At 37.8% G+C, this 11123-nt stretch overlaps 1 protein-coding gene across 1 annotated transcript in view; it reads right to left on the minus strand.

Moving 5' to 3' along the window:
• Esco2 (establishment of sister chromatid cohesion N-acetyltransferase 2) overlaps nt 1-11123 on the minus strand; it is a 16352-nt gene that overhangs the window by 2902 nt on the left and 2327 nt on the right. Inside the window, exons 3-9 of the mRNA XM_021203830.1 lie at nt 9545-10334; nt 8299-8389; nt 7118-7172; nt 5574-5700; nt 4167-4298; nt 2389-2478; nt 1448-1588 (exon numbers count right to left, since the gene is read on the minus strand). Coding sequence (XP_021059489.1) covers nt 1448-1588; nt 2389-2478; nt 4167-4298; nt 5574-5700; nt 7118-7172; nt 8299-8389; nt 9545-10334 — 1426 coding nt within the window. The remainder of the gene's footprint in view (nt 1-1447; nt 1589-2388; nt 2479-4166; nt 4299-5573; nt 5701-7117; nt 7173-8298; nt 8390-9544; nt 10335-11123) is intronic.

Here is an 11123-nt window from a genome sequence, read left to right on the forward strand (position 1 = left end):
TCGACAGAAGAAAATGAGGGAAGTTAAGGATGTCTAAGAGATTCACTACAGCTTAAAGCAAAAAAACCATAACACAGAAATAAGAAAAAAAAAAAAAAAAAAAAAAGAAAAGAAAAGAAGTGTCCATCAATGAATGAATGAAATAAAATAGCTGAGGAAATTCTATTCAACTATAAAATGAAATCTTATCATCGGGGGCAAATGGATGGACCATGCCATAGTACATGCCAATGAACCATTACAAAATAGCTGATCATGCACAATCTAACAAATACAGAATATTAAACTTATCAATGTTTCATTTACAAGGTACAATAAATTCTACCTAAGGCCTCCACATGTTTATAGGGTTATAGTTAAGCTGTAGATAAGCCACATCCAGTGGCATAGACCTGAAACATGTAAATGAGACTGGGGTAGAAGATCAAAACTTCAAGCATCAACTTGCAGAGAATTTCTTTCAAAATGTACAACCTGCTGTTTTAATTTATGGTGACATTATGAGTTAACTAAATCAAGGCAGTTAACATTTTTATCATCAAACATATTTTCCTGTGAGGCAAACATTAAAGATGTAATTTCAATATTCTTTCTCTTCTTCTTCCTCCTCCTCCATTATTATTATTGTTGTTGTTGTTATTATTATTATTATTTTAGACAGGGTTTTCCTGTATAGCCTTGGCTATCCTGGAACTCAGTACGTAACAATGGTAGCCTTGAACTCAGAGATCCATCTGCCTCTGCTTCCCAAGTGCTGGGATCAAACGTGTGCACCACCACTGTCTGGCTAACAATTTTCAAGTATGTGTACACACACACACACATGGGACCAAACCTTGAACCCTGTAGATGCTATCCAAATGTTCTACTGTTCTTTGAGTTCTTTTGTTGTTAGTAAAATTGTTTCTTGGTATTCTTTCACAGCACCAACTTTATTAAGGCATGACTGACAAATGATTAATGCATATTTGCTCTTTACTGATATGCACATAAACTGCTTTTCTCTAACTTTTAATAAGAAAACTGTTTTCTAGAACACTGCTAATTAGTGTCTAAAGTAGATTGTAGTTGGACATAGAGACACACACCTTTAGTCTCAGATTTGTGAGGCAGAGGCAGGAAGACCTCTGAGTTCCAGGCTAGTCAGAGCTAGCGACACTGCCTTTATAATAAATAAATAAATAAATAAATAAATAAATAAATATTCTAAGTGAGGAATGAGTAATGATTATTTTGTTAAATACATCTGCTGAGCTGCAATGTAATAACTTAGGTCTACAGATTCTTATATAAAAATCACTACATTTTATACTCCCAGATAGGGAAATGGCTATGCAAAAAGACTTATTCTATTTATACTTATAGACAAAATATTAAGTGCAATGTAAATGAATGAATTTAATTACAGTTAAAGACATTTTAATAATGTAAAAGACATACAACACACCTGTTTGATGGGTTCCGCAATTAAACATCCAACTACTCTCTTTTCATCAATAAAGAGGAAGGTTTTGGTTTTGTTTGGACATGTGGGAACAACCTGCTGGAAACCCAATTCCAGATCCACAAGTTCTTGAACATCTTCTACCTAACAGCGTTAAAAACCAGAAGGTGAATTTCTTTTAAAAATGACAACAAAAAGCCGGGCAGTGGTGGCGCACACCTTTAATCCCAGCACTTGGGAGGCAGAGAGGCAGGTGGATTTCTGAGTTTGAGGTCAGCCTGGTTGGGACAGCCAGGGCTACACAAAACAAACAAAAAAATCACAACAAAAGCTAAATATGTGTATCCTCACGAAATACAATCACTATCATTTAGCTTTTATCATCTCTATTTTCCAAAATTATATTCCCTGAAACATTTCAGAATTGAAGCATACACCTGGTACTTGGGGAAAGGCTACTTTTTTTTTTTTTTTTTAAAGATTTATTTATTTATTATATGTGAGTACACTGTCGCTATCTTCAGACACACCAGAAGAGGGCATCAGATCCCATTACAGATGGTTGTGAGCCACCATATGGTAGCTGGGAATTGAACTCAGGACCTTCAGAAGAGCAGTCAGTGCTCTTAACTGCTAAGCCATCTCTCCAGCCCTGGGAAAGGCTACTTTTAAAGAATGCTTTTAACAGACATTCAGAATCCTAGCAGAGAGGAGGAGTCAGAGCCCCAGGCAGATTTGCTTTAGCTCATCATTCCTGTTAGCAACATTCAACTCAGGAAACAGAAGCAACACCAACAAGAATACATCTGACCAGGACTCTTGTACAAGCCAGTACAGTACTTAAACCTATGCAACAAGGAAGGCTATTGGCATACCAGGAAAGCAGTTCACATTTCACTGATGCTTCTTGAGAGAAGAGAAGAGAAAAACAACCCCATACATACCTTTTTGATGGCGTAACTGGGATCACGTGGCAGGACCAACACAATCTTCCCATCCCAAAACTCTGCCACTACCCGTTCTCTTTTCCAGCCCTGCCAAAACAGAAAACACAGTTAATTTCTAAACAGAACACACAAAATACTTTGGTTAGGAGACGACAGATGGTCAAGCAATGAGTGACCAGAAAGGCAAGATGGAGGTTCTTGGTGTAGACCAGTGGTTCTCAACCTATGGCTCAAGATCCTTTTCACAGAGGTTACCATCAGAAACATCAGATTCAGATCTGTAGCAGCAGCAAAATTAGTTAGAAAGCAGCAACAAAAATAACCTCTTGGAGGTTGTTCTGGTGCTGTTATGTATTCATATGCTAAATTCTTTACCATGTCTCCTTACCAGCTTAGCAGCTTTTGTTGTGGTAAGTTTGCTCCCCAACTTAAAGTTAATTGGTTAATAAAGGCCTGTGTTTGGGCAGTAGGGAGAGAAATGCAGGATGGAGTGAGGGGCGTGAGGGAAAACAAGAGAAAGAGAGAAAAGGAGAAAGGGAGGAGGTGGCCGCCTGGAGCGCTTGGCCAGGAAAAACAGCAATAACAAGGGACATATGGCTGGGATACGTTAGAATAGCTCCAAACCAGCCAAATCTTGTAAATAAATACCATGACTTTGTGTCTTTTATATAGCCTAACTAGAATTTATAATTTTTCCTTACAATAATCTTATGGTTGGGGGGTCACCATAACATATTTAAGAGTCACATAAGTATTCTCTCTGCAGTGAATGATGCAGAGTACCCACAGCTGTTCAAGGTGCTGAGAACAAGGTGATGATGAGTGTTTAGCTCTAACAGGACATTTATCCCAATTCCTCTAATGCTCAGAGAACATCACAGAGGAGAAAACATGAAGGGCGAGGAAGAAGCTGGGAAGCTGTGAAGTGCCATCTTCTGGGCAGGACATAGCAACTATATTTCTGAACTCATAGCAGTTATAGCCTGCACTGGACCTGAAGAAGACCTGCTAAACTATCTGATATAGGTGGCTAGGCAGTAAGTTGAGCTCCAAGAAGTGGAAGATTATAAAGAGATTACAAATGGACTGGAGAGACAGACAGACAGACAGAGAGGGAGAGAGAGAGAAGCCCAGATAATTCTGAGGCTCAAATGCTTTTTCCTTTCATGAATTCTGCATAGACCTTACTCTAGATCATGTTTGAATGTGAAATGTCTCCCACAAGGTAATGTATTTGAATACTTGCTCCCCTGCATACTCCATTAGAGCTCTGGAATTCCTATGTAGCCACATCTGGTATAGCTAGCACTCTTACTCTCTAAACCTATTCTACAGCCTAATACAGTTCCTCATGTTATGTTTGTTTTCTTAAGACAGTGTCTCACTCTTTTTTGGGTTTTTCAAGACAGGGTTTCTCTGTATAGCCCTGGCTGTCCTGGAACTCACTTTGTAGACCAGGCTGGCCTCGAACTCAGAAATCTGCCTGCCTCTGCCTCCCAAGCGCTGGGATTAAAGCCATGCGCCACCACGCCCGGCTGACAGTGTCTCACTCTTACAGCCCAAACTGACAGACTGGCTTGAAACTCATTATGTACCCAAGACTGAATCTGAATTCACAATTGATCCTTATGTCCCATCCTCTTCCTAACTGCTGGGATCACAGGTGCAAGCAATGAAATATTTATGGATATACAGATCTTTCAACAATTATGGTACAAATGCCTTCTTTCATACCGTTATACCTTCAGAACGAACTGAAAGACTTCTTGACTCACCACGTATTTAATTCCTTCCAGAAATCGGTGGTGATATTGGAGATGTTGTATTTCGTCTTCAGGGTTGGAAGCAGTATAGATCATGCCACAAGACTTACACATAGTCATCCCAAAATGTTTCTGACCTGCGTCCTACAATTGAAGAACAAGCAAGCAAGCAAACAAAAATCATAAACCCAAAGAACTGGGTGAATAATAGACCTTCTTTAGGAAGGGCTCACACAAAAGAGCAAGAAAAAGAAAAAGAAAAGACCTCATTTCAAACAGAAGGGATAACATTCTCTATTAATCATAGTGTTTTTTGCCTTAAGTCGTCTGGAGTGTTAAATTCCTTATCTGTAAATATTAAATTCTTTGCTTCAAGAATTGATATAGCTCTATGAATTCCATTCTCATAAAACATTGTTTTCAATGTCATTGAAACTACTAGATTCTGAATTATTATTTAAGACAGTGATTGGCAGTTTATCTGAGAACAGGTGAAAGTGAAGACTTTAGGCTTTTCAGACCCTGTGTGATCCAACACTGTTGTATCTGAATTCTTGGCGCAGGGTTGGTGGGCTGTTGGTGGAGATTATGGAGGTGCAGCTCCCCTGGAGGAAATCCATTACTGGGGGTGGGGGTGGGGGGCAGGCTTTGAAAGCTTATAGACTACTTCTCTGCTTCCTGTGGGAGGCTAAAATGTGACCAGCCGACTTTCCACTCTGGCTGACCATTGTGTTTTCCTTATCATTATGCCTTCCCTTGGAACCAGAAGCCAAAGTAAACTTTCTTCTACAAGTCATGGTAGTTTATGTACCAACCAAAAGTTAACTAATATAGTTATATACTCTTCTCTTTGCTTCACAACATCTGAAGCCTGGCCTGGAGGGACAGGCTTATAATTACAGCTGCCTCAGAGGCAGAGGCAGGAAAATTTAGAGTTCAGGGCCAGCTTGGGCAACTTAGTAAGATTCTTTCTCAAAATAAAAAGCCTCTGGGGGTGCGATGTAGCTTAGTGGCAGAGCCTATGCATGCATGAATGCGACCATCAGGCTCAATTCCTAGAACCATAAACAAACAAAACCACATAAAAAACAGTAACTACACTTTTCAACTCAGATTATAGAACTGAATCCATTCCACACCCACAGTTTGCTAAACTTAGTTCTAATTTAATGTTGCTATTTCCACTGCATCTTTTGTTGATCAAGAATTTTCTTACCTGGAAACAAGCCATTCATAGCATCCTATTCAAATACTAGCACTGCCCAAAAACCATGAGCTCCAAAGTACTGGCTAGCTTTAAATGGTACCTCAACAAAACTCTCAATTACAAACTTGGAAATCCACAACACAAGATAACCATAGTGAAAAGCTGACTGCACGTGCCATGTATGGAAAGACCTTTGTTTTAAATTTACTCACAATGACGAGCTGGTCTTTTCCTCCTTTATTTGTATCTCTGGAATTAATATTTTTCTGTATATTTGTCTGTTTCAAGAAGTTAGTACATGTAGTGGATCTCACAGAAGACTGTTCTTCAGGTGGAGACCTTAAAAGAGAAAAGTAAATATGGAATAGTTAGAAACCCCAGGTCCAGAAGTAATCACCTACTCAAAGGAACATAAAGAGTAAATTCAGTGCCAAAACTCAAATCCAGATCTGACTGACAGGCAAAGAACTTTCCTCTGTAGTATTAGAGACACATATAGAAAATTGCTTTAGAAGCTAAATGCACTTTTAAAATGGACTTTTCTTTCTGTCAGATCTTAGGACACTATCTACCCACTCAAGTATATAGAAATTCCTAGGCAGATGCTAATGTTGAATCTTACAACCCAAGGAGCCATAGTCATCAGCATAATAGGATTCAGCAACATTTTGCTTGGGCATCTGAGTGAGAAATCCTGACTCAAAGTACAGTGGCAGCTCCATAGGAATATCACCCAAGGTGACCTCTGGTTTCCATAGGCTTGTGTATACATACAAATGCCCACATCAGTGTGTACACATACACACCCACCCACACAGGGGACTAGGCCAAAAATTTCTTTTCTGAATACCTAGACATTCAACAATAAATGGATGAAGAAAGAAAAAAAGGGGGGGGGGGCGGGTTTGGAGAGATGGCTCATCAGTTAAGAGTACTGACTGCTCTTCTGAAGGTCCTGAGTTCAAATCCCAGCAACCACATGGTGGCTCACAACCACCCATGAGACCTGACGCCCTCTTCTGGTATGTCCAAAGACAGCAACACTGTACTTACATATAATAATAAATATTTTTTAAAAAAAAAGAAAAAAAAAATCAATGTGTGTGTGTGTTTTTTTTAACAAGATGTTCAGACAATACAAAACGTAGACTTGTCATGTTCTCTACCTTCACACACCACCTCCCCATCACAGTATTTAGCCATGACTTAACAGCACTAAACTATTATTACTTACTTCTTTGGCCACAATTTCTCCCATCTGTAAAATGGAAGCTACTAGTACCTATATCATGATTATAAATGTTCATTAAAATTTAGTTATTGTTAATATAGTGTCATCTAGGGGAGGAAATATAACCCAATGGGCTTTTGATTCAAACGTGAATTCTATTCTTGGCCTCAGCACTGAAGACCTACTAACTGCAATGGTAGCTAAATTCCTGTTTCCTCAGATGAGATGATTACAATTATAACAATACTAATCATGTTTACCTTCTAGATTGTCTGAGGATCTTTAAGGGAAATAATAAACTAATTACTATGAGCTAGTTACTATATAATGTTATAACAATTTTACTCAAGTCCACAAAAATCTATTCCATCTGTAATAAAAAGAGAAACTAACCTCATTTTCTATTCTCAGTATTGTTATTTCCCCTTAGTGGTAAAGGAAAAAGAATGATGTAGCATGATTTGAGAGAAAAAGAAACCTATAAAATTAATAAAATTAGGACATTAAAGAAAAAAGAATTCCTACCTTTTTGTGTTTACTGAAGAAACACTGAAGATGGGATAGACAGACTCTGGAGAAACTGTTAGGGTAAAAAGCAGAAGGTTGCATTACTGAATAAAATCTCAGTTCTGACTCAACAGACTCTAAAGGTTATTAAGAACAAAAAATTTACACTGCTTGACTTAAGACCATAATTAAAACAGGACAAATGGCTAGGCAGTGGTGGCACACGCCTTTAATCCCAGCACTTGGGAGGCAGAGGCAGGCGGATTTCTGAGTTCGAGGCCAGCCTGGTCTACANAGTGAGTTCCAGGACAGCCAGGGCTATACAGAGAAACCTTATCTCGAAAAACCAAAAAGTCAAGGGAGAAATTGCTATATCAAGGGAAATACCGAATGAGAAACTAGCAAAAGAAACTAAGACATTGCTTAAAATACAAAGATGAATCATGCCAAGGAGAATTAAGCTGAAAACAACCCTCATGATCAAAACAGAATAATTTCAGCAATAAAAATATATTAAATTTAAATGAAAAAAAAAAAAACATTCACTTATCCACAGTGACACATATCCATGAGCTCATTGGTTTATTTAAGTAAAGGAATAAATAAGAGAGAGAAATGTGAGAGGGTCTAACTCCCTAGAGAGTGTAGTAGGGTAGATGAGCCTCAGCAGACAAATCTCCTGAGGTGGAGACCTGATCCCAAGTTCAACCCATGGAATAAAAAACAAAACAAACAAGCAAACAAAAAATCAAGATGCAGAGTTTGGTGTGTGGAATCCTAGTACTCCATGGAGTTAGAGAGGAGAATCATCAGATACCACAAGCTAGTTAGTGGGAATACAAAAGCACAAACAAGAGACCCTGACTAAACATGGTGGAAACAAGAGAAGCCACTCTAGAAAGCTATCCTCTGACCGCCACACAAGCACCACACCATAAGTGAGCTTAGGAAAAGAGAAATAGCCAGAGATTACCTAAGGATAAATGTTTCCTTTGTCTGAAGCTTTAACCTAAAAGCCCCTTTCCTGCTTTTCAAAACGTACTGCATAGACAACAGTTCCCCAGAGATAAACAGATATTAGTGATAGGCACAGTAATTTTTAAGGCCCAGAAAATATTAGTATATATAAAATCTCATATTGAAACGCACAATGAAGCACTGTAACAAGTTGCTAGGCTAATTAATGCAAATGTTCTTACTTGTCTTGTTCTCATCAGGTGAATTCTCTGAAGGAAAATCATGTTTATCAAGTTTACATTCCTTTGAAGAAATTACTGCACCTGAGGAATTCTAATGATAATAAACAGGTTAACAGAAATATAGAAAATCCCTTATCCTTAGTTGTATTGTCTTCAAGTGAACAAATCTCAACAAACACATGTGTAATACTTCATAGCATGACTCAAGTTTTCAATCTACTTTTTTGGAAATTTTCTCTGCAATCATTGAATGTGGTTCAACTTTTAAACATCAGAGAACAGAAATAGAGACTGCAATTCTTAGAAAAATGGTGCTTCAAAAGTTGGAGAGATAAGATAGCACAGTGGTTAATAGAGCTCTGGCTGCAATTCTAGCCAGGTTCTGTTCTCAGCATCTACTTAATGGTTTAACTGTCTGTAGCTCCAGTTCCAGGGAATCTAGTTCCCTCTTTTTGGCCTGAGGGCACGAATACACATGTGCACATACTTCTTGACAGGTGAAACACTCATACACATTAAAGCTAATAAAAAGTCTTTTTTAAAAAAAGGTATGCTTCCAGATGAAGATGTTGTAAAGAAAATTGTATACCATTCTTTTCATTATAATGAAATTAACTTTTAAAAGTTAGTGGAAATGGAAAAAAATAACAAACTTTCTCTTAATCTAGTAAGGTAAACAAATTCTAATCATGAACTGAGACTGGTAGTTTAGGTTGATAAAGTTCTTGCTGTGCAGCATGAGGACCCGAGTTGGCCCCCAGCATCAGTTTGTGCTTGTAATCCCTGGGCCAGGGAAGAGAAGACAGGCAGCATAGTTGGATCCTGGGCTAATGAAGAGCCCCTGTCTCAAAAAAAATCCAAGGTAGATAGATAGTACCTGATAAACACTTGCCTTTGTACACACACAGAAACATACACAGAATAGTAACCACATCCTGAAAGTCATTAAGAGGGAGTTTTGTCCATAGTAGTTCCTATTTTTTAATTGTAGCAGGGAAACTACAAAAGCAAAGTAGAAAACTTCCTGCTAACATTCCAGAATACTACCTAAAGCCAAAGGAGAGACCACAGGTTTTTTTTCTACCCATCTTTAACTTTATATTTTCTGGCTTTATAAAAGTGGCTTTCCAAACTGTAAAGAAAATCAAATTTCATTCACTTATGTGATCTACATAATTATACACATAATTTATATCTAAGCATTATTAAATTGCCAGCTGTTCTTAAATGATACATTTAGCTTTACCTTTCTCAGTTTCTCTTCATTTTTACTTCTTGCATCCTGTCGCTCAACACTGGATTTCTCATCCACTAACAAGGACTTTGGTACTTGCTTTGCCTCTGGAGCATCTTCAGTGACTTGTGGTGCATTTTTCTGCAAAAGTAATGGCTTATCTTCCAGAGGTAACTTTTTAAGAGAGTTTCTTTTCCTAACAAAAAATGCTGCTCCGCCCTGGAGTGTAACTTGTGGTTTTATTTTCTGGCTTAGAACCCGAGGAGGAGAATTTGGATGATTTTCTGCTGGAAAACAACTGTTCTCTTGGTCCACAACTGGCTTATAGGTCACTTGATTTGGCTTGGAATTTTTCAGGTTTCTTGATATAGACTTGATGTGTTTATAATTTGGCTGATATTTAGCAGTTAAACTCTTCTGTTTTTTTTTATTCTTCCTGGTACGGACTGGTTTTCTCTGAATATTTTCTGTCACACTAGGAAAAGGTTTATCTTCATTTTTAGTTGCTAGACAAATAGGTTTACACTCTCTTATCAACTTCCTCTCGAGTGGATTAAGGTAGTACTTATCTTTACTGTAGAAAAATACAGTAGACATAGCTGGTTTAAATAATGAGCTGTGGTTTGCAAATGAAAACCTACTATTTTCAGTTGTTTTGAGTGGACTTGAAGTGAAATGGAGTTGGTGGGAGCAAGACTTGTCTTCCTTTTGAACACTGATTTGATAATTATGTTTCTTATTAGGTGATGGACATAGATTTTCAGCATATCTTAATTTGCTTGATGAAATATCTGTTAATAGACTACAAAATGAAAAGAAAGTCCATTGGTAAGTTTGTGGTTCTTTTTCAAAATTTATTTAGATCCACTAGTAAAACTCTCCCTACTAGTCATAAAAAAACAAACAAACAAAAAACAACCACATCCCTCTCCACTATTTGACACATTATCTGTTAGTTTAACAGGATCCTCAAATTCTGTCTTTATTAAATCATATATATACATATACATATATATATATATGCACACACACACATACACACATTCATAAGCTGGGCAAGGTGGCATACACCTTTGATTCTAGCACTCTGGAGGCAGAGGAAAGAAGATGATCTCTGTAAGTTGGAGGCCAACATGATCTAAATGGAGAGTTTGGGACAACCAAGATTACATAGAAAGTCCTGTCTCAAAAATAAAGATAACATTCATAAAAGCAGACACTGTTTACTTTTTTTTTTTTTTTTTTTAACAAATAACTGTGTTTCAAAATCAATTTCTCTGTCTAGGCTATATAAAAATTATCCCACACTAGGTCTGGGCATGGTGGCAAAGGCAGGAAGATCTCAATTAGCTTGAGGCCAACCAGGTATAAATAATTAAGAATGTTTCAAATAAAAAAAAAAATCACAGCCGGGCCTGGTGGCGCAGGCCTTTAATCCCAGCACTCGGGAGGCAGAGGCAGGCGGATTTCTGAGTTCGAGGCCAGCCTGGTCTACAAAAGTAAGTTCCAGGACAGCCAAGGCTATACAGAGAAACCCTGTCTCAAAAAAAAAAACAAAAAAAAAAAAAACCTAGTCAGGTGTGACAGTACT

This window comes from Mus pahari, chromosome 8, assembly GCF_900095145.1.
Source record: "Mus pahari chromosome 8, PAHARI_EIJ_v1.1, whole genome shotgun sequence".
Classification (NCBI taxonomy): domain Eukaryota; kingdom Metazoa; phylum Chordata; class Mammalia; order Rodentia; family Muridae; genus Mus; species Mus pahari.